Raw genomic sequence first — 24,629 nt, 5'->3', positions numbered from 1 at the left:
TTTTAATCTCTGGACACATCTGTCACATTAACTCGAAGAATGTTGTTTGAACGGTATCTTATAGTTTATGACATGGTGATAGGTTACGTAGGTACAGGCATCACACTTCTGCCTAGTGCACTCGAGCACTGGCCTTCAGAGCAAAGAGTAATACAACAAAGCAGATACTAGGTTCAAGGTACTGGGCTGAATACTGCATCACCTCAGCACCCTCATGGCTTCTGCTAGTCACAAGTATTTCTCTCAAGCTGGCCAGAAACTTACAGATATCGCTTTCTTTGCATTTCACTGCACCAATTCTACGCTCCAGACAGAAGTGTGTATGAATGTACCGGTACCATTACCATAAGCTAAATTAATTCCCAGTACCTCGCACTTCCACCACAAATTCACTAATTAATTCAAAGAACATTGCATCAATTATTTTTCAAGGGACCTTCACATAACATTACATATGGAGGCATGGCAGATGTCTCAAGAACTGCACGACATGAAGCCATGCCTCTTGACAGCAATGACACCACTACATAGAGCACAACAGAACTAGGCATGCACATATTACAGACAGATTATGTGTACAATGGTAGAGCGAAACATTGCAGAAGTAGCAACTTCTGTAGGTCTGCTATCACTAGAAATGGGAATCATGCTGGTAATAACAATGGCAGCCAATCATAGTTTAGTAAACATTACTGAAAAGAAAGCAACATGACCACAAGATATGAAAACAAAGGTAAAGCTAGCCCCTCACCCAGTGATTTCTTCAGTGATGGTGTGCTCTACCTGAAGCCGGGCATTGACTTCGATGAAGTAGTGACGGCCCGTCTCGTCAAGGAGAAACTCCACTGTTCCAGCATTCTCATAGCCAACGTGCTTGGCAAGGCGCACTGCATCTGAAAGCATGGCTTGCCGGACCTAGAAAAATAATTAGGTGCAGCCTTAGGCTTTCACATGCTGCCTCTCTATGCTACAAGATGGTGGTTCGGGCTAGTTGGCCGATGTTCATGTTTAAACTTTTTTGAAGTGTGACAACAGAGGCAGGAGGGTAGGACAGTTAAAAACATACACATGAAGCATGGTGGTAATTGGTAAAATGTAGATGGATCATTTTCTATATAAAAAAAAAAACAGATTAGCATTTGTCATTGAGTTAACAAAAGAGCGTGTAGGTGTACTGTTAAACATGGTAAAAAAAAATTGCCATTGTTTCGATATTGTGTACATTATACCTCTTTCATGGGGCAAGGGTTACGTAGGACAATTGGGGCAATGCATAAAGGTGCACCTTAGGAGTACCAAGTTCACAAGGATAGGCACATCTTGTGGTGCAGTGGAGATGCAACTGTCATCTCGTGTTTGATGAAATTAAGATAACCTTCATGAACCAAAATAAACTGACACTGGAGCTCGTGGAATATTTCTACACAAGAAAGCGAGGTGAGGCATGTGTCAGCCAAGCCACTATATCATGCAGCATTGTAGAGAGTATGCCTACCTAAATGCTTAATAACAGGTGCTATCATTAAAGCGAAGCTTCCTTTGCCTCTGCCTTCGAATTTTCCACTGCTGCTGTTGCTGCTGTCTGGCACACGGCATCGGGGAGTGGTTCAGAGCATATGTATACATAACAGGAGCGCGGCACAAAGGAAAGGCGACACGAGAAACTCGTTTGAACCTTTGCACCATGTCAAATGTGCACAATACCCTCTGGAGCTCCCTAGACGTTGCCACATTAAAAAAATCATGAGGTTTTATGTGCCAAAACCACTTTCTGATTATGAGGCACGCCGTAGTGGAGGACTCCGGAAATTTTGAACACCTGGGGTACTTTAACGTGCACCTAAATATAAGTACACGGGTGTTCTCGCATTTCGCCCCCATCGAAATGCGGCCGCCGTGGCCAGGATTTGATCCCGCGACCTTGTATTCAGCAGCCCAACACCATAGCCACTGAGCAACCATGGCGGGTGTCGCCACATTAGCCTCTTGACAGCTGTAATTATCCGTGACCTTTCGCAAAAGCATTGCAGAAATTCCAGTGCTTACCTTTCTACTAATGTGCAAGTCCAGAGGGAAACTAGACAGAATGGTAGAGAGGAAGGGGGAGCTGAGGCAGAGAATGGGTAGAAGCGACACAGGAGTAACAGCCATGCCACTCTTCACTCGCAGTTCCCATATGGGGGGGGGGGATAGGAGAACGGTGACGTGAGCAGGCAAGGAAACGCTACTTTCATAGACACAACAGTGGTTGCGGGAAAACAGGATTAATTTCAGTTCAAGGTATGGTACATTTCTGCTATTTCTGAAAAATAAACACCATGCAAATTTGCCAAGTGGACAACTTCCACAGGGCATGCAGAAGCAAAGCTGCATTAAAGCACACCATAGGGTCTAGACGACACGATGGAAGCAGTCACACGTCAATTGAACACTTCTGTGCCCACCGTGGTAGTTTTGTGACTATGGCATTGCTCAAGGTCGCGGATTTGATCTTGACTGTGGCAGCCACATTTCGACACAGGAAAAATAAGAAATTCTCATGCACGTACATTTAGGGACACATTAAAGAACACCACAGTGTCAAAATTAATCCGGAGTCCGCCCCTTTGGCATGCCACCCAATCTGATTGTGGTTTTGGCACTTACAGCCCCATAATCCAATTCAAGTTTAATACTTCTGCCACGATGTGATGTGTCATGTGAAGCAATGACAGTTCTCAACCCTGTCAGAGGTTATGAAGTATGGCGCACAACAATGCCTCAAGCAAACACGTTCCCCTGTACGTTCTGTGTGGTGATGCATGCAAGGTAACACTTAACATCAACTCGCCACTCTTGTGCTGGACTAAACGAATAAATTAAACATTCGCTGTCAACATCACTGCTATATTATCGTCAATCAAAACAAACAGCACAGAAAGCTTCATTTACATTGATTCCCACAGTGTGTGGGATCTGCATAATTTTTTTAGGGAGGTTTCTGTGGTAGATTTCTTTCTTTTTCTTTCTTATATGTAGTTATGATAAATGCCAAACTGCCAAACTGCCTCTTACTTGTATAGGAAAGAAATAAACTGCGTTGCTGCTAAGCATCCATGATTGCTTGTTTACTTTTTTAATATTTCTTGGAGAAATAATAAATTTTCTGTTGCGAGTGATGCACTTGTCCTGTTTTTATCAGATGCACTTGTCCTTCACGGAGTTGGGCTATACTTGATTTGCATATGCACGAAGCATGTTAGACCCTTGCTGACATGTTTCAGGTGTTGATACTGCCCAGTCTTTGCACACCCTGCATGTGAGAGTGAATGAAATCGGTGCACCCATAAACTACTCTAGATTACAGCCTCCCCTCCCTTTCATGTTTCAGATTTCTTTCTCAACTGCTTCTAAACTGTTGAGCAAGACTAGATAAAATTAGCATAACAATTTGGTATGCTAGAAGTGTGTTCCTTCATGTTGCATGTTTATGGGCCCATTGACTTACAGTCACAGAAAACAAAACAAACAAATGGTGCAGGCACTTAAAGAAGATACGAAGTTCAAAATCTTCACTTACGAGGGATAAGCTCTGGGACATTAATGATTCTGGTTAAAGTCAAATTTCAGTCATGAGACTGTTCGACTATGACCTGTTGCACATATTGTGGGTCTTAAAAGCTCAACTGCCACATAGGCACACCAACAGCATTATTTCAAATATTCAAATCTGAAGCAGGCTTCAGAATGATGCCTACCTTAGGATCAAGGTTGGCAGCTGGAGCAATTTCAACAACTTTCTGGTGCCGTCGCTGCACTGAGCAATCGCGCTCAAAGAGGTGCACTACATTGCCCGCTTTGTCACCTGAAAAAGAATGTGTGATGAATTGAAGCACTATGAATAAGCATGCTTTACAGAGGCCAGTGACCAACTATACAATGTTAAACAGCTTTAGTCAGATGGTAAGCATGGTGAAAGAGCAAGGCATGCTTAACACATAAGTTTTGAAGAGTTGTTTCATATCTGAGTGTACTCCAAGTATAGCAATATAGTAAAATAGTAGCAGTGATGCGCTTGATCTCTGAATCCTCATCAGAATAGCACCAGATTTTCTAAAGCTCTGCAATTGCACATCAACAACATTGAGCACAAGTTTATGTGAACTTCTTCAAATTGAGCCATGTTCTTTTTAAGCTGGATGGCATGAAAAATTCCTGCAGAACAATGTCCAAATAATAAATAGGCTGAATGAACAATCAATTCAAAACATAATTTATGCATTTTTACTGCTGCAATGTTTAACAGCATCACAGAACCTGCTTCGTTGTTTTGATTTTTATGGTAGCTGTAAGAGAACTCGTAACAAGTGCTGGTCAAACACTGACCATGTGTCATTTTCACCAAAACTTCGCTTGAGCTAGTCCAACAACAGGTAGTACTGGCAGAGGCGATGTCAGTGAGAAAATGAACTGGGACATCATCGAACAGTACTTCAACAAACCTGTCAAATGGCTTGTATATACGCAAGAGATGCAATTTCTTACCCAGCAACTGAACCTCTATGTGACGTGGACGGACAATGAACCTCTCGATGAACATGGCACCATTGCCAAAGGCAGCCTTTGCCTCTGATGTGGCCCTCTGAAAATTCTCTTCTACTTCCTATGAGAAACAGGAGAGAGATAAACACACTTCAATCCTTACAAAAGCAGTCAACAAATGCACTTTATGATGAGAAGTGGAATTTGTTTACCAGCAGCATGCACTGGCCAACCTGAGTGAGGAGTATACATAGACACCATACGCAAGAAATTGAAAAGAAAGTTGAATGTTAAAAGAAATTCCATCTTAGGTCAACTACACTTGCGAGCGTTTTCTCACTACGTAGACAAAGCTGTTTGCAACACCATGTGTGTGGAACTGTAGCTGCAGATAGCCCTGTAGTTAACATTTTCTTACCTTGAGAACTGGAAAACATCACTTTATTTAACACAGCGTGCAATTTGAAAAAGGGCATCTTGTTTACAAGTCAGTGTAAACATTCTATTTCATTTCCGAGATTGCGCTTTCGAGTTTTTACACGTGATGGACCATCGCATGTTTCACGCACTCCTCATACGCAAAATGGTGTCCACAGCTTCTAGTAACCAATTGTCATGCGATAGCAGCTAGTTTATCACTTGGCTTGCTTCAGATACAGCAAACTTCAGTAAAGAATGGCTGTGAGAAACAGATCAAGCAAATTTTGCACTATATTAATGCTGACTTTATTGGGGTGGCCTCTGAAAAGAAAACAACCTATATGATGTAGGAGAAACTAAAGATGGTGCCAACTCGTCTGGCCCACAGGGCACAGTAATACATCTTCAGAAGCTTTTTCCTACAGCTTTGCTTTCATAGCCAGAAAAAGTTGCCCACACATGTACAATCAGATACAAAAGATTAAAGGCACGAGATTTGAAAAAAAAAAAATCACCGACGATTATGATACTCCCTAATACAAAATTTGAGTGCAGCTCTATACATGTTTTCATTTCATGATATATTGAAGCAAAGAATTTGAGAGAGACAGGTAGCAGAGTTGGAAATTGTCAAAAATCTTATCTGCGGGTCAAACGCGTACGCTTTTATACATGACTCATCGAAGGTTCCAGTGAATCGCTGGTGACGCGTGGCTTCCAGGAAGTACTACACAATTGTTGTTGTGCATACAATCAAATCACAAAGCAATCACAAACCATGACAATCGAAACAAGCGCAAATGAGACCAAACCAAGCAAACCAAACAAATGTCAGCAGATGATAGTATGAAACGAGCAGTCTAGCTGAGACCAGGTACAAGTAAGCATTGAGCAATCGGGCTGGTCCACATGACACCAGTTTCCTGCGGGCATGTCACTGAAGGGGCCACTCTCATTGGTCTCCGTCATTCACGGCTGGTGTCTTTCATCTTGTGCTCCGCATTCTCTCTTTCATCTTTTGCTGTGCTCGTTCACTAAGTTATGCCACTGCTCGCTGCAGGAACGGGCGCCTAAGCGCTGTGCTCTAATATTAGTGCCCGGAAAGCTTCGGAACATAGTTTGAAACTCAAAGTTTCAGTTCGCAGTTACCTACCTAGTGATCCATTAAATTAGAAGTGCCATGCCTTAGGCATGAAACCTATGTCTCGTAAGCTTTTACAGTCGACTGCAGATGCCTGTAGTGTATTTGATCACCGTCATCGAAGAACAACGACAAAATAAGGTATGCATGATTGCCTCAAGCTATCCGTTATACATCTGAGAGGATGTGCTTAATAAATATCCTAAGGTTCTGCAGTGACTGAGTTCTGTTGACAGCAGCACCTACATGCTCAAGAGATTTGAAGTTGCATTAATGTCATAGATTGAGACACAAATTATTCGCAACAAATTAAAATGCATCTCAGCATTTATACATTGTCAATGTAGGTGACAGTGGTGTGATTATTGCTCATAGCTCTAGGGTTTCAGAAATTTTGAGCAACCAGATATACAGGGCTGCTGCTCCAAGGCTTTGAGTAATTAATGCATCAGACATTTTGCTGTTGTGTTTCAGTTTGTGCCAATTACAGTAAGGCAGGTACTGTATCAAGTTTCAGGCAGCTAGCGCAAATGTTCATCAGCAAACATGTCATCCTTTGATGGAAACTTGATCGCTCTCCAGCACTATTTCAGAGGCTAGGCCATCCATCATCATCTCTTACGTATATCACAGGGCAGAGGCCTCTCCCAGAGATCTCCAATTACCCCTATTTTGTGTCAGCCGACCTCATATTATGTGCATGCAAATTCCTTAATTTAATTATGCCAATTAATTCTCGAGTACATTTTCCTCCCCTTGGCACCCATTCTGTAACAATAATAGACGAATGGTTATCTGCTCTATGCTAGGCTGTCGACAAAACAAAACTTCAGTGGTGATATATAAGAAATAGAAATGTAGGAGCAGCCTTGTGTCAGTCAGGTGGAGACCAATATGACAGATTAAATTAAAAAGTGAGCATGCATCCCAGCAACAAATTAAAAGGCACTAACACTCATTTCCTTGACGACCCGCATTCCTCGGCCACCGCCACCATAGGCAGCCTTGAAGATTACTGGCAAGCCATGCTGCTTGCAAAATTCCACAGCCTCTTCTGTTGTTTCTACAGGCCTGTCTGTTCCAGGAACAACCTGCACATCTGAGAGACATTGATGAAGAGCACTTATAGTTTCAGAGAACCGTATCTCACATGAACAGAGTTCAAGGTTTTGAGTTAATGCCAAGAATCACTGAAAAATACACAATTCATTTTTTTAGATCCAGTTTTAAATGACAAAGATCAACATTAGAGGGCAATATTGCATACAAGAAAAGAAGCACATAGGTAACTAGGCTAAGAAATTATGATAATTTTGAGCTTCACAGCATGCATTTGTCATTCATTTAGTAGCAGATCACTTGCAATAATTAAGCACTACAGCATGAAATGCTCATTTGCATTTGTTACAGCCATGATGTGGTCTCGATAAGCATGAAACTAAAGTTAAAGGTTATTTGCCAAGCAGGGTCAGTGTAAAGACCTGCAAAACATATTTTTATTGATTAATTGGCTGCCTTTCACTCATTAAATTGATTTATTTAATGTGTTCAATATTCCAAAGCAACACTGGGGCCACAAGACACACGGTGTGATATTCCAAATTAATTTTGACCACCTGGGGTACTTTAAAGTTTGCTTAAATCTAAGTACACAAATTTTCTCTGGCATTCTGCCTTCATTAGAATGCAGCTATATCGGCTTAGAGGCTGAATCCATGACCTCGTGCTTAGCAGGAGGATGCCTCTATCACTGCATTACTATGGCACTTAATATACAGTCGGCAACAAAGGTGTGTTGGACAAGAGAGTTATGAATGCACTGAATTTCCACAAAGGCAGGACACACAACTTCAAATTCAAAGTTTCAGTGCGCAGTAGCCTTTATGACCTACAAACTGATCCATGAGAAATGCTACACCTTACGGCCCAGAAATTCATACTTATGGAACCCACGTCCCATAAACTTTTGTGGCTGATCCTGCAACAAAGAGTGCTTCCAAGGTCATGTGGCTCATCTACCTGACAAAGCACATTTATGTTGTGCTTGTGCTTCATTATCTCGCACGAAACACGTTGCAGCACAACCACACATAACGAAGTTCCTGCACGAAAGGCCACATACAGCTTCGGACAAGCAAGCCTCCATCATACCTGCACTGATGGCCGACTGGCGAGCAGCTATCTTGTCCCCCATCTTGGCCATGACATCCGGTGTAGGACCGATGAACCGAATACCACCATCGATGACAGCCTGAGCAAAGTCTGACCTTTCCGAGAGGAAACCATATCCCGGATGAATGGCATCCACTTGGTTCTCCTGCAATTAAATGAACAATTACAAGACCGCAAATACTGTTCTTAGACACTCGTTCACAGTAACAGAGAATGGGAGCCACTTAAGGTATGCTTCAAGACAGATTCTTAAACGTAAAGTTTAGTGTGTTGAAACACATATTTCCCAGAGGTAGAAAATGTAAGAAAAATATTCTAGGACGGCGACCAGATTGTTGCTGGACAAGTCTCTCAGTGTCAAGGGGAGCTTTGCTTCAGGAGCTCCTAACTAAATGCAGAAATTGTTTTGCACAGCAATCATGGCACAAAATTTGATCAGATTTAAAGAAAAATTTAGAGCCTACCAAATGTAGATAGTACATTTTATTCATTTTAGACAGTCAATATTTTCATAAAAATCATACAAACTTGGAAAACCTCAAGAGACACAAGTACATGAAAGTTAGAACTACCACTCAGCAGTAAAAAGTGATGTCATGATTCTATAAACTGCATCTGTTGAGACTTATAAAGCAGACAAAATTGATGTACTAGAATACACAACTCTGTAATACACCACTGATTTGTGTATTGAAGTTTTGCAAAAACATCACAAACGTGGTAACAATGTCACGTAAGCTGTAAATTAATACATCATGTTTGTTCACTTCAGATGCTCTAACATCTCTAACATACAGTTTACAGAACTAAAATATCTGTTTTTAGTACAGTTACAGATACATTGTGCTGTGGTTTTTCTTAAGCTTGTTGGTTTTTGGCAACTTTTGTAGAGAAACTTGAGAACCTAAACCAAAATCCTGTTTCCTAGTTGGTAGAATTCAGTGCTCTCTCTCGCTCTCGTAAATGCAACAATTTTCATTCAGATTTTGTTCCACGAGCTGTGTAATGAGACCATTTATGGCCTTCCACATGTATCTGCACAGGGAAATCGGAGTTAATACCAAAGGAGAACTCCTATGGAGAAATACCAGTGAATCCAAAGTACTGGCCAGCAGCTATAGCTGGCCGGTGCTTCCACCTAGGCAGGCATATTGACACGGGTACTTATTTATCCTTTCCTCAGGGACTGCATTTCACCCACTAACAACTTGGTTATCACTCAGTGCAAGACGTGCCTGCATAATGTTATTGTTGATTCTATCTGTTGTGTATATCCTCACCAAACCTTGTATAATTAGAATGCATGCACTACACGAATCATGTGGTAGTTTCTGGAAACCATGCGGGCACCAGTGATAACACTGGAACCTCCAATGTGTGCTGTATAGAAGTCGACATGCTTGACCCGCTGATCAGATTTCGACGATCGTCAACTGTGTTTGCTGCTATCACTGTGCTTCAAGTGTCACTTGCTTTTGTGGGCACAACTTTGCTATTGTGTTTTTCAGCATCCCTGCTACGGGCCAATATCAACCAAAATTAATTTTAAGTACAGATGTTGCATACTGTCTTGAATTGAGTTAGCAGTGGCCACATGAGGCAGACAAATAAGAGCGCTGCCGCTTTCATAACCATTTCCTCTGTGCAGGTTTTGACAGTCACAGCTACAACATTTTACCCCGCGTCGCAGATTTAAAAGCACTCAGGTAATAAGAAACAGAGTCCTTATAATACAGAAGACAAGAGCAAGTGCTTGTGTCTTTCGTCTACTTTCAGTCATGTTGTAAGACCCATTGCTTTCGTTAGCTGGGTGTGCACCAAGCAGCCAGGTCAGCACTCTATTGGTGATCTAAAATAATGCACATCAAGTTTTGTACTAGGATGCAAGCTGAGTAACAATGAGCGCTCAAGCTGTACAGTGAAATTAAAGAAAAACAAACAATGCGCCCTTGTCACCACCAAGAAAAACACATTTAACTCAACCAGCTACGACTACAAGAACACAGCTGTCGCGAAAACACAAGGCACTTGGTACCTGAGCGATCCTGACAATTTCGGGAATGTTGAGGTAAGCCTCGACAGGGGCGAGACCCTTTCCAATGAGGTAAGCCTCATCTGCCTTCTGCCTATGCATGTGCATCTTGTCCTGCTCCGAGTAGATGGCAACCGATCTGATGCCGAGCTCATAGCAGGCCCTGAAGACACGGATGGCAATCTCACCTACGAAAAGCAAAACAAGCCAGGTCAAGAACATGTACTCACTCCCCAGTGCTCTTCCTTTTTTCTCTCCCAATGTGCCTAATGCTGGCACATTTTCTCACGCATGTGATTATGCAAAACAGTGAAATTACGTAAGTTAGTGCCTAGAGTGAGGAAAGTGTTAGTTTTTATCAAAGTTTTAATACATCTCAAAATAAAACGTAGAAACATGTGGGGTGTATTCACAGTATTTTCCTTTTTTTTTGTTCTTTGTTTAAAAAAAAGAGAAATTGCTTTGAAGCAAAGCTTTAAGAACATCAGCAACGACACAGTTCTTATGGCTTAATTAAGTTGTTAGAATACAAAAACAAACAAAAAAAGAAAGCACAGAAGCTTGATAGAGCAAATTATCACTCCATATAGCCTCTTGATTGTTTAGCACGTAGGCAGCGAGGCTAACAGACACACTGGTAAGTGAAATCTGAGAGCAAACACACATACTGAAACACACAAATATGATTTCAGGCACTCACACTTTTTGGTGCAAATTGAGAAAGAAAGTGATTGTCACACTGATTCACAATTCTATGTTTTCATGTTATTCATGTGCCTTTTTCTTATGCCTCCAAAGTGCACCGAGTACATGCCATCGCAAGCAATTTTTCAACTTGTCCAAATCGCTAGACCCCCTTCAGGCACTGTGTGCATAAGTGTGTGCACCAAGACAGTGCATGAAAAGCAAAAGCACTGATGAAAATAATTATACTTTCAAATGAAACAATTCTAATTGGACCAGTGCTGAATAATGTGTGTAAGTTGTTTTAACAAAACGAGTTGGAAGGCAGACATCTGCATGTTTGCTCTTGGCATCACTATGTTATCGTGCAACAGGTTCACTTATTTCATTGCTACCCACAATGTTTCACATCCAGCATATATTTCAGGTGGCTGGATGGGTGCTTTATGATTATGCTAGACATTAAATATCTGATGTTCTCATATCACACGTTTTTAAGTGAGAATATACATGGAGTCCACATTCTGTAAGCTTGACAAAACTCACTGAAGAATGGAAAGTTTTCAATACATCCTGAAGCTGTACATGTTTCATGATTCTGAAGATGCAAAAAATGCAGTGAAACCAAATTTTCAATGTCAAAAACTAATTGGTGCCTGAAGGGAATACTCTATGTTAATCCTCACCTCTGTTTGCCACAAGTATCTTCTTGATGGGTTTGATGTCTGGGGCAGGGCTGGAGGCATAACAGCAGCTGTTCTGGTACAGGGGGCACAGCGAGGACCGCAGAAGGGCGGTCTGCAAGTTGATCTGCTTCAGCAGCAGGGCCCTCATCTTGCCAGTTCTTGAATGCTCTCTGGCAGCAACCTATGCCCTATGGATGACAAAGAAATCATCATTCAAGTGTATCTTTAAACTCGTGTTCTGATGGGTACTGGTCGTCTTCATCGCATTTTAAGGTCTTATGCATTTTTCACGCTACCAAATATTGTATAAACTCCATTTCTCCTTTCTTTATTTTTTTTGTTTCTGTCTGTTCGATGTATAGATAACTTGTTTTTATTGTTCCCAATGTCTTCCTATATTATTTGCATTGTACACATTGCACTTACACTTGACCTTTTTGACCCCCGCTATGTAATGCCCTAACAGGCACTTAGGGTACTCAAATAAATAAATAAATAAATAAATAAATAAATAAATAAATAAATAAATAAAAAAAAGAAGTGACCACCATGAAGACTTGGAAGTCTCTCTCCAGAGATCTCTCACAATCACTATCATACAGGAGCTGCACTGCTATGTACCATAACCATATCATATCACATTAATGATTGATTTATGGGGTCTTACACGTCAAGACTACGATCTGATTGCAGATCTACAGATTTCAGAGTGATTTTTGCTAATTGACAAAATTTCACAATCAACTATGCCGGGATATGCAAATATTCGAAACTTCTGAACGACTCGAATAGTGTCGTCTTTGATTCAGCCCTAACTAAGTCATTAATCATTTTAAGGCAACTGTTCCAATTGTAGGATTGAAACAAAACAGTAATGAAGTCATATGTATTTAGCAGAACTCCTGTGCTTAGCACCAGCTTTGAGAAGTATGTCTCCAATATATATGGCGAAATGCATTGACGCTTCAGTTAACAATTATCAGCACTCCGTTTTTCACAGTGCTGATAACTGCATGTCAAATTATCAGCACTGATAAGTAAGTGTGAGCACGTCACATGCATCTTTTCTCGCTATTACATGGCCATATTATTTCCAATAAAAGTGTGAATATATATCAAAGCTGGGTGAATTGTTATGGTTCTTTCACACAGCATGAAATAATGGCTCAGCACAAAAACGGAAATGCAGCATAAATGCCGATCTAGCTTCAGATTTTGCTGTGCGTCTGCTGATCTTTAATTGAATTACATTCATCATGAAGGCAACATATACTGTTCCTTCCAAATTAAGTTTTTGGTTAAAAGAGTTCAGTGTTTGTGTTGTTCTTCTGTCTTAATATCATCAATATTTTTTTCAAGACGATAAATATGGCTAAACTAAACATTAGGATCACCTGATCAATTATTGATGTAAGGATAATGCAAATAGAACACTGTTTGTGTATACTGTCTCAGTTGTTTGTCCCTTCGATCAATAATATATACAAGCTATAAAGCATACTGTGGCAAACCCTCTCCGACTTTTACTCTTCACAATCACTGGTCAGAGGTGAAGAGGGAGCGCCTCCCCATGACTTCATAAGACCTGAAAATCATCTGATTTAGTAAACGTAAATTTGGAGGATACAGAAACTTGCACAAATTGCCTTACAATGCACAATTATCCCCAAGTGTAAGACAATGCTGCTTTGACAAGGGCTGAAATACAACTAGACACATTTAAGAACGCTATTTTTACCAGTGCTGGTTGTTCTTGTCAGCCTGACTCATAGATTAAAATATTTCATTGCTGTAACACACTGTCTTGAAACAGAAGACATTTTCCTGAAGCACGCCTTTATCTGCTACATACAACAACATTGCTGCTGCATTTGCCTTCGCATAGCAAAAGGAAATCATGTGAGGAAAAATTCACGCAGAAACTCTTCTGGGAGTTGTCCAAGTATGCATAAGCACTGTGCGATTTGCTCATCTCCACACAGCCTGATGTCATTATCAACGTTATGAAACTTCATCTGACTAGTATAAATCCTTATCAACCCTCATCAGTTGTTATCAACCTTATCGTACTAGATCTGACCCTTATCAACCCTTACCGGTCAGTATCAACCTTATTGCAATCAATCCAATCCTTACTGTTCTTATCACCCTTATCGACATGATCTGACCCTCATCAACTTCATCAGAACTGCTTCAACAATTATAAGCCCTTATAACTCTTTAGCACCTTATCCACCCATGTCTAACCATTGTCAACCATGATGAGACCCACATAACACCTCATCGCTGCTTATCAACTCGTTGACTGCTTAACCGTGTGTGTTGCGCGACGTGAAGAGCATGAGGCCTCAGAGATTAGTGGCACTTCAGTCACTGAAGGAAGGCCCCAATGGAAGGCACATCCCGCGACCACCAAAACACATCGGGGATGTAGCGTGTGCAACATTAAATTTTCACAAAATCAGAATTATCCTTATGTCTACAATGCTCCGGCTCTACATGTAGTCCCAGAAACAGTTTTTATTCCACCATCACCAAGTCTTTCCACAAAGCCTTCTTAGAAACTGTTCTCCTTTGACATCTGTTTTGTACCACCAGTACAACACATTCATATGATTGAGATATATTCACCCTCTGCAAGTGTGGGTGTTTAACCCAGTGGCTAAGACACTTGGCTTCTGTGCGCGAAGTCGCAAGTTCAAAACTCACCACTGTGAGCTTTTCTTCCTTTAGAATTTATTTTGTTTTATACATTTATTTCTTTATAGCAATTTATCTTACGTGACGGATGGACGAGTTTCCTCGTTGGGTCAGCCCAGAAATTCTTACCCATTTAAAAAATGCTTTTGTGTAGAGATTCAGGAAACCAACTGGATGCGAACAAACCAGAGGCTAGCGCCCAAAAATTAACAATAAACATAATTTGTAAAAGGCTGCTGTAACAGGCACAAGCTTTTAAGCAGTTAAAAACACCTGGAAGGTTTCTCCAGCTGTTCTCTCCCATCTAATCTTTGAGACATGCTTGTGCAGCCTGGGAGCAATAAACCAGTTGTTAGAACTCTTCACTGTAGGTCTGTTTCTGGCAATTAATAAGTGTTATTGAACACCTGAAATGCTTTAGCTTGTTAATTTTAGTAACGCTTTGTGATGTTATAACCACAATCTGTGAATACATTTGCATTAGTCATCCATATGTTGTGCATATGCTACAGTTGCTTATTACAATATATAAGCACAGCACAAAATCACAATTCGCTTCATCAAATGTACACGCACGCATGTCAAGTTTGTCATGACAATCTCAATAAATCAATTCAATTTCCATGATTCCAGATGCATTCTTCGCTATCTCTTCATGATGTACATGATACATTGGCATACAGAGGCTCCCACTAGTCACCCATGTGCTAGGCATGTGTTATGCTAATCCAGGGCTACTGAAACATACTCAACCTTATTACATGAAGCATTTACACTGCATACATGCTGTTAATGTCTACATCCAAGATTTAAAAAAAAAATTTTCCATCAAGCCAGAGTGTGTCTGATGGACACACTCTGCGCATGTGTCTGATGGACACATGCGCAGATGGACGCAGTTCAATATTAAGTGAACATTAAATGTCATTGCAACATACTCAAGCCTTAACACAACAGATCTACATTGCATACACATTACCTAATGTCTACTATTTATTTATAAACTACTGCCACATATCACATTTGTCCATCAAGATTATCCTACAGCAAAGAATTGTGTGAACATCGCTTTCAATGTTGCATGAGACTTGCAGTGCAAACGTGCTGTCAGGTGAAGTGATTTATAAAGAAGCCCCTGTCAGGCAGCCATGAGCTGTACACCTGTTACGTTCACCTACATAGACAGGCTTTCAGGTGAGTATTGCCTGACAGTCCACTTCAATGCTATTGCAACACACACATAACATGAAATATTTACGCTGCAGGACATGTCGTCAGACTAGCGTGTATGTCACATGGGGAAGCAGTTATCAAGAAATGCGAGAGATTTGAGAGTGCCCACATATATTAGTTTTGTCATTTGAAAGCAATATGTGCACAGGTACCCATATGAGCTGTACATACATTGCCTGTACTCTTCCAGATTACATATATGGAGGCACCACATAATGCTGCAAGAATTGCTAAATTACTGTAGCATAAACATATACTTCTTCCAAATGTACACACAATCACCCAACACAAATCATAAGAAGCAAGAGCAATCTCTATGCCAGGTTGAAAAATCAAATGTTTTAAAAGCCACATCGAGCCATTTGTGAACAAACATCCCATATGGACTGCACACTCAAAACTAATAAATAAGCTCAATGCATAGTGTTATGCCTAACAAAAGCCTGTTTTATTATAAAAAAAAAAAAAGAAGCGTACTTTTTTTTTTTGACTGTAAAAGAAAACATAAATGATTGATTTCACATGAAATTCATATCATCCACTTGGTATATGATTGACACCATGAGCAGATGACATTAGTTTTGGTAGAGCAATCTGCAATATACATTTCTAGGGTAGTGGAAATCAAGAGTTAGGCATTGTTTTTAGCAGATTCGAGGAACTGTATAGAACATAATTCAACATATAAAATGCCCACTTCCTACACATAATGTCGGTTTGCAATGGTTTATGTTAGCTAATAAAATCATGTAGACTATCTATACTTGTTCGTAAAACAAAGGTGCATCTATATAACCTGCAACAAATAGTTGCATTTACAATTTAATTATGTTTAGTGAATTGAAGCCTAGACAAAATTACGAATGTCTACTTTCCTAGAACCTCAACTGAAACTAAACAATGTGCACATGTTGTGCTGTCTGTGACTGAATGAATATTCCAATTTTCAAAAAATTAATTTCTGTGACTCTGAAGTTACGAATTACCTGCTGCAAGCCTGCTCTGTCATCCAGACAAACACGGGCAATGTCAAGGGGACGTACTAGCTCTCCTGTCAGATATCATCATTGTCTGATAAGACCTAAAAAATACTTGACATGGATTGTTTATCAGTGTTTGGCGTCTGGCGTTAGCAGACAAGGGACTGCGCAATGTGGTGTTTTCTTGTAACGATGCCTATACCAACACCGTATCTCTAGCTCCGTGATATCAGTCTTGGCTTGTTCAGCGAGAGACGGCAAACAGGCAGCCAGGAGCTTGTCACTACGGTGACAGAGCATCCTGTATGGTTAGGGGTTTATTAAGGAGCGCCCTGCATGAACAAACGCTAACATGACAAAAAGTATTGTTAGTATAATTGTTTAGAGATGGTTCCAGAAACCTGGTAATAAATGTTTTCCTGAAGAAACTGCTCAAATTAAAAAATTAAAAGCCACTTTCAAGAATCATGGCAGTACATACGCTTATGCACAAAGTAGCATAAGCATAAGCCATGCACAAGCAAACTCTTTTTTTTGTGCGTGTGTGGGTGAGAACTGCGTTGGGAAAGAAGAGACAAATCCTTTGATGGATATTAGTTTAGCTATATGCACTACACAAGTTTGCCTGAAACACTTCAAAACAAGCTGAACTGAAACGCTACTTAGAACATGGGCCACTGACACATGCTGTGGACGGCCTATTCTCAACACTTTTAGAGAGATTAGATACATTTGGCCAGCAAAGCTTGCGCAAGGGCAAATGACCTTTCAGTGCAAGATATGAATAGATTTTTTTGTTTGCTAATAGATGTCCAAAACATGAATAAAAACTAAGCATATTAGATGGTTGTACTGGCCACAGCTATTAATCACTAACAACAAACACCGACGTAACTAGCAACATATAGGCAAGTACTTCGAGTTTTTGGAGTTCATATTCAGGTGATATTCGGTTATATGCACTACATAAACTTAATAATACTTCTTTTGTTTATGTTTTGAGCATATGGAATTAATACAACAATGAATAGATTTATATATTAAAGTTTTGTCTGATAGGACACAGCCTTATGGAGAGAATTCATAGCTGATAAGCTATGTTTTGAATGCCTTAAAGATATGATTTTAAATCAAGTTCTTGATGTACTCAAATTATCCTTATTTCAATGCCAATTCTTGTTTATATGCATTATCTCTTGCATTCTTTATTTATTTACAAAAGACTGCAGTCACATTGGACCGAGCAGGTGGGATTTTATACACAACAAATACAAAAATAGAAGTGCATGTTATACAAGATGCAATCCAACTCGTAAGTATCCCTCACAAGTTAAAAAGAGAAGAAGAAAACATGCTACAGCAAAACAGTGAAAGAGCACAAGTATTTCTTAACAAGTATCTCAGTAGGTGTGAGCTTATTAGATTAAGAAGCAAGCAGAGGAACCACAAATACAATGAAAATGTAAATACATAATAAGGTGTGCACACTGTACAGAATACCGCTTTGTACAGTAGCAGCAACACTAAAATACAACAATTATTTATTTAAACATATATCTATAATATATATACTATAACAATAAATTATCACAAAAGAAAAATGAAAACAGTGAACACACGTCTATGTTAGAAATGTGGAATATAGGGCATGCTTGAAATCAATTCCAGTATCTGACAGCGATCTCACTCAAAGGAGTTCCATTTGCTTATCTTATGAGAAGGAAGTGAATTTCTGAAGAAGCCATGAAGTGCATGCTTCGCATGGGAGGATATCACGAGCATGGTGATAACATAGGGTGTGCAACTTAAACGACTGAGCGTATATGCATGTCCATGAAATTTTACAGTCACTAAAAATCGAATACAATAATTTCAACCTAGCCACCTTTATTGCAAATCTCCTTATTTACATATTCTAATGTAAAAATATTGTTTTGAGGCATGAAAGTGAAACTAATCATTGCACACCGCTGAAGTATTTAAGTCTTTATTTTTCTTGCAGAAGAGGTCCCATACCACAGTGGCATATTCCAGTTTAGGTAAAACGTAAGTCTTTCGAACAATCAACTGTTAATCTGCAGAGTCCCTGGATATTTCATGCATATTCTGAGAAGTGCCCTCCGTATGGGGGTTTATCAGAATGCAGCATCAGCTCAACCTTATCTTCAAGGCTCGGTGAGCACATGCAGGAGTGATATGTAAGACCTTGACACAGCTAGGTTACCTCCTTTTGTTAAGTGACATGGTAACCATTGAAAACGATATTTGGCATAACATAACAATTAATAATGATTTCTACATGTAAATTTGATCATGACTTGCTCACACCTTTAAGTTTATATATACACACGATGAGCATATGTATATGGCACTATATGTATGACTGATTTCCTGGAAATCTACGCAAGATATTCTTCACAGATCATTAATACCAATGATGTTTACAGCTTTCTATATATATGGGAGACAAATTGCCAGCAAGAATTTGGGCCACCCAAACATTTAGGATGCTAGAAAAAAATACAATTACTTGATTAATGCATTGAAGTATTCGCTGGATAAAATATCGTTTTACCTTGCTTGGTAGCAAAATGTGGAAGCAAAAACAATTCATAAACTCTAACATATACTAAGCAATTAATTACCTTAATTCATATCCTGCTCAGAACTCGGCATGGGTGTATAATAATTAATATTCGGCATCAACTTCATAATGCTTGACAGCCCATTCAATTCGCTTAATATTGATTACGAAACAATGCAGAGAATTTAGTGCGTGAAATGTACTATGTAATAAACAGTACGTTTTTTTTTTTTTTTAAGCGCTGCAGGCGCACGCGCGCTGGTTTAGCTTCGACTTTCCTCAAGAGTGACGGTCGGTTCGCATTCCCGGGGATTGCGCAACTGCCATTATATTGGTGGAAAAGAATTAAACGAGCTCGATTTTATCTCCTATGGCGCAGTAACGTACCCTTTGCGCATATGCCGAAATACATGTATGCGCAGCGCGTAGCAACTACATATCAATTACAGGCACCGCGCCTAGCTGATGACGACCATCGCGTGGCGCGGATACACATATAGGCGTGGAATAACTGACGGGAAAAGGCACAAATGTCGGTTTGCACGTGCATTGAGCGACCGGAGTCTCACCTGTCGGAAGCCTACTGGCAGCGCGCTGAACGAGTAGTACGAATGTGTGCGTATACGATCAAGCGCACGGAAACTTGAACGCAGAGGGCAACTCGAGACGGCGCGGAGAGGGCGATGACAGTGCGTTCGAGCTTTGGTGGCTTGATTCCGCGCGCGCCGTGATAAAAGGGAGAGGGAACGTGCGAAAGAGGTATAATATACCGGCCGCGGACTCCGCTGGAAATGCTGTCGTCACGACGTCGCGACGGAACCTGCTGCTGCTGTACAGTTTGGAGTACACATTAGCACGTGTCAGGGTCACCAGCCCCAGACCAAAATGTCTCCTGCACCGACACACACGCACATTTATATATCCGGTACGTTGGGTGCGCGTGTGCGCGGTTTGCACTAAACTTTGCACAGCTGACAAACACCAGAGAGGGGGGAACTTACACATTAATGGAAAATTTTCATGGTTAAAAAAAAAGGTAGTATTATAACTATAGATGCGAAACTACAGTACGGTCTCTATGCGGCCCTTTTCTGTCCCACGCCCATAATTTCCTCAAGATGCTATATTAGTATAGCGAGGCTCAGATAAAAGGGAGGACGTAAACACCGATAACCGCAACTGCGCGACCTTGGTGCCATCATAACAGGGCGTCAAGCATGCCTTCTCCGCGCAGACGCCAGCAGAATTTTTTTACCAGCATGCGTGACTGCGGAGAACGGTATATTGAAGTATCAATTACACTGCTAAGAGCTCTTGTTCTCATGTATTGCTTCGCGGAGACTGGCGGCTGATATATACGACTAAGACCGGATTCCACGATGTCGGTAGGAAAGTAAAAGCGCTTATTTACCTGAGGAAAAAAACAAAAGCAGAACCGACGTCCCCTCTCCGATGCTCGGAGCCGCCTCGGTTGAGCCTTTGTAATAGTCTTCCGCTACGCTCTCAAATCTCGTTCACGTCATTGCTGAAGTTTTTGCAACGTTTCCGACGTCCTCACAGGATGCGAAACCAACTTGCAAACCGCGAAGTCAAGAGCGCAGATAACCTTTTTTTTCTTCTTCTATCGTAGATTCAACGCGTGTATGCTACGATCTCGCAGACGACGCAGACCCAGACCAGACGGCGGCATCGGCAGCGTGACGTAAAAGGCGCTTGATGCGCGATTGGTCAACGAATAACCGCTCAATGTTTGGTATTGAGCCGCTTGTTTTGCATTTAAGCTACTTTATTTTGCCTCTTTTGAAATTCTTGATTGAGTTAGTTTATGTAGGTGTACTATGCTTGACTTCAATTATTAAGCGTAATCATTATTTAAAGGACGCAGATGGCGCGGCGATCGATTAAATCTCCTTGTTTTTCGCGCCAAAAACCGGACGCGCATTGTCTGCTCCCGCGCGAATCCTTCAGACTTGTAGTGCTTGTAGTTTGCGGCGATGGCTGGGTTTGACGATGGTGGAGTCTTTTTCAGCGACAACTTCAGCTCGGAGAACACTCAGGATGACAGCCAGGTCAACCTGCAGGCCGTCAAGCGTCGCTTCCGCGATTTCTTGCGGCAATTCCACGAAGGGAACTTCAACTACCGTTACAGGTAGTTGACTATGGCTTCATCGGCCATTCGGCCATGCGTCCCCGTTCTCCAATTACGGCCTGTATTTTGCACACAGAAAAGGCTGGAGAGATCCACATAAAATTGGACGACAGTTGCTGCAGAGCTGCGCGATTTCAGAACTTAGTTCGTTTCTGTGCTTGTTTAAGTGTGAGACAACGGTGGTGCGGTACGCATGCGGTGAAGATCAGGGCTTCTGTAGGCTGCCGTTTAATTTTGCCGCAGAGTATATGTAACAGAACTACAGTTCGGCGTAGTTGGTGTTTACTGCATATCATATTGACCACAAATAAAGACGTTTTTTTTTTTTTGTATGTTCTCTTCCGCTGTCCCCGTCTTTATTTGCGGTTAATATGATATGGAGTATATGTAAACTGCTGTGTTTGTGTGTTCAAGGTTAATCTAGGACATCAGTATTCTACTCCTATCTGAAAATGCGTCAAGAAAACGCTCTCCTTAGGTGAAGCGGAACGTGCGAAATTCACCTTCATGACTAGCTTTACAGTGCGGAACTTTAGGCGCACTTCGCCGGCTCACGTACAGTCGGTCACGAAAGTTTATGGGAAATGGGTACCACGACAAATGTGAATTTCGTCTATATATATATATATATATATATATATATTAAGGCACGGCGCTTCCAATTTGATAGATCGCTGTGTAGGTCGCAAAAGCAACCGCATACTGTAACTTTTGAATTCGAAGCTATGTGCCCAGGCTTCTCAGGAATTCAGTTTCCTTCGTAAATTTGCGTTCTGTAAACTTTCGTGGCCGAATGTACTTCCCCTTCCTTTTATTATCGTTATTACTCGTTAGCACCGGCGATCCCTCTTTTCTGGCGTAATAATTGCACATATAAGTGCCGCAAATCCTACAAGGAAACAATAAAATATAGCTAGATCACTATATATACTCTATTTTGCATTTAATATTGCCACTGTATCATGCATTCTAACAGTGGCCTTGGCTAGTTATGCTAGCCTCAAGAGCTCCTGTTAAACTGTGGCGCGCTAAACGATGCTCACGGCAATTGTCAACACTGCTCCCTTGGATTTCCTGCTCGCAGAGACCAGCTGAAGCAGCACTACAACATGGGGCAGTACTGGCTGGAAGTAGCGATGGAAGACATCTCCAGCTTCGACGAGGTGCTTGCTGACAAGCTGAGCAAGCAGCCAACTGAACACCTGCCACTGGTGAATATTGAAATTGCCCTATCATATGCTTGTTTGGTAGCCACTGGCTGTTAACAGAGCGTAGCATATACTGTCAAAAGGTTTTTACTTAAGTCTCTTGACCTCTTATAGAGGGGTTCTGAATACTTGGAAGAAGATTATTTGAATTGCTCTTATAATTAATGTGAAGTGAGCACGCTCCAAATTGGTTTCAGATCATCTGCTACTCCCTGTCGAAATTAGTGGGCCTCTTACGAAAAACTGAAATTAGCATTTCAGAAGTGCACATAACAGAATGCCTTTATATCTGAGCGCTTTCTTAAATGTACATCCTCTGACTGGAAAGGCGCACTTTCTCGCATTTTATGGCACACTGCACAATGCTTGGTGTGGCAGAGATAACAGAAAATTTTGTGCCTGAATAGTCGGGAGCTTCTTGGTATGTTCAGCCTCGTTAGTAAATACATCTGTGGAGCACTGTTTTCTAACGTACGTACGGCGATTTGCCTGCACGATGTATCCCGGCCACGGCGGCCGCATTTCGATGGAGGCGAAATGCGAAAACACCCGTGTACTTAGATTTAGGTGCACGTTAAAGAACCCCAGGTGGTCAAAATTTCCGGAGTCCTCCACTACGGCGTGCCTCATAATCAGAGAGTGGTTTTGGCACGTAAAACCCAATAATTAATTATTGCCTGCACGATGTTGTCATTCAGTGCCGCTAACGTCATAGTTAGACTTTCTTCTCTCTATTAAAGGGCAGCTTTACCTTGGGAGCCCTTATATAAATACACGGCAACACAGAAATTGTTTTTCTCGGCCTAAATTGCACTGAATTTGATGACGCTCGTTGCATTTAAAAGAAAAAGTAAAACAAAGGCAACCTCACAAATATAAGGCAATTTATGGTAACAAGGTAAGAACTGCTTTTCACATCAGTGTATGAAAACCTTAGAAGGCTTGCATGAAGATGCCCTGATTAGTGTTGGCCACAACTCTTCTTTCTTAACAGCTGGAAGAAGCTGCCAAGGATGTCGCCGATGAGGTAACCAGACCGCGGCCTGAAGGAGAGGAGGACGTTGCCGACATCCAAGTGTTGCTGAAGTCAGACGCTCATCCTGTCCCCATGCGTGAGATCAAGGTGAGCCCTACAGTTGTTCCACCTGAATACTTACACCAGAATAAAAAAATTGCAAGGTAAATGAACAGTGGCACGATCTGCTGCGGGAGCGCAAGACCACTTACAGCAGAGATCATGGGAAATGGGCGCTTCAGGCAGAAAGAAATGTAGAAGTCCATGCATTGTTTGCAGTTATATTTTGCAGTGGTAAACATGAGCCAACTTTTCAAACTTGCGTCGTCTGAAGTTCTGCTTTCCAATAGCAAACGTAAACCAACTTGCCAAACATGTGTTGCCTGCAGCTTTGCCTTTATATGGTAAACACAAAACAACATTGCAAGCTTGTGTCATCTGAAGCTCTGCTTTCCAGTGGTAAATGTGAACCAGCTCTCCAAACTTGCTTCCTTGGCAGTTCTGCTTTCATCTTGGCACTGTGGAGAGGGGCAAAGTACAAAGCAGTTTCCCACTCTGGGCAACAGATTTTATAATGCCACCAATGCTTCCACTGACAAAAAAGCTAAGATTTCCTTTGGTCAGACATTGTTGCAGACAGTGTGGGCTTCTGCTTTATTTTGTATTAAACACGCGAGCACTGTAGCTGAGCATAGTGTTAAAGGGATACTGAATGAAAATTCTGCCACCAATATTTTCACCCAGTTGAAAGCATGGGCGCTAAAAATGGCAAATACAACACAGTTTTTGGAAAGCAATTGATGAAAAATAACGAATTTAATGATTTCGTCAAACTACCGCACCTAGTGGTTGCACCGCAATACACAGGATGTGACATTCATCTTACCTGATACTGCTGCTGAGGCCTCCAAGATAGTTCTGTGCGATTGAAGTGATCTTGGAGGCCGCACTGCTGCACTCGCTTCTTTCCTATCAACATCATCCGCTCGCTCGAGTAGCCTGCATCTTGGCTCATACAAACTGAAAGAAATGGCTGTGAACAAGGATTGAACACATGGGACAAGTGTGCAAACAAGTGAGTGGCACATACTCTGCTTAGACCCG

The 24,629-nt window shown here is 41.2% G+C and overlaps 2 protein-coding genes across 6 annotated transcripts in view; one reads left to right on the top strand and one right to left on the bottom strand.

The window, feature by feature from the left end:
• Nucleotides 1-20,846, bottom strand: part of PCB (Pyruvate carboxylase) — a 52,129-nt gene extending 31,283 nt beyond the window's left edge. For 2 of the 5 annotated variants that reach the window (XM_075700237.1, XM_075700241.1), the window contains exons 1-8: nucleotides 20,565-20,846; nucleotides 11,657-11,844; nucleotides 10,290-10,474; nucleotides 8,234-8,399; nucleotides 7,036-7,181; nucleotides 4,525-4,642; nucleotides 3,738-3,844; nucleotides 752-915 (exon numbers count right to left, since the gene is read on the bottom strand). In XM_075700237.1, the coding sequence (XP_075556352.1) occupies nucleotides 752-915; nucleotides 3,738-3,844; nucleotides 4,525-4,642; nucleotides 7,036-7,181; nucleotides 8,234-8,399; nucleotides 10,290-10,474; nucleotides 11,657-11,804 (1,034 nt within the window). In that variant the 5' untranslated portion in view covers nucleotides 11,805-11,844; nucleotides 20,565-20,846. Of the gene's footprint in view, nucleotides 1-751; nucleotides 916-3,737; nucleotides 3,845-4,524; nucleotides 4,643-7,035; nucleotides 7,182-8,233; nucleotides 8,400-10,289; nucleotides 10,475-11,656; nucleotides 11,845-16,575; nucleotides 16,631-19,722; nucleotides 19,876-19,923; nucleotides 20,003-20,564 lie in introns of those variants that run through there. The other 3 variants (XM_075700240.1, XM_075700238.1, XM_075700239.1) reach the window with 3 other exon arrangements.
• Nucleotides 20,847-21,063: 217 nt separating this feature from the next.
• Mcm5 (Minichromosome maintenance 5) overlaps nucleotides 21,064-24,629 on the top strand; it is a 28,160-nt gene continuing 24,594 nt past the window's right edge. The window contains exons 1-3 of the mRNA XM_075700249.1: nucleotides 21,064-21,302; nucleotides 22,387-22,513; nucleotides 23,505-23,633. Of these exons, the coding sequence (XP_075556364.1) occupies nucleotides 21,148-21,302; nucleotides 22,387-22,513; nucleotides 23,505-23,633 (411 nt within the window). The 5' untranslated portion in view covers nucleotides 21,064-21,147. The remainder of the gene's footprint in view (nucleotides 21,303-22,386; nucleotides 22,514-23,504; nucleotides 23,634-24,629) is intronic.

This window comes from Dermacentor variabilis, chromosome 7 (genome assembly GCF_050947875.1).
Source record: "Dermacentor variabilis isolate Ectoservices chromosome 7, ASM5094787v1, whole genome shotgun sequence".
Lineage (NCBI taxonomy): Eukaryota > Metazoa > Arthropoda > Arachnida > Ixodida > Ixodidae > Dermacentor > Dermacentor variabilis.
This window is presented reverse-complemented; position numbering and strand designations above follow the sequence as displayed.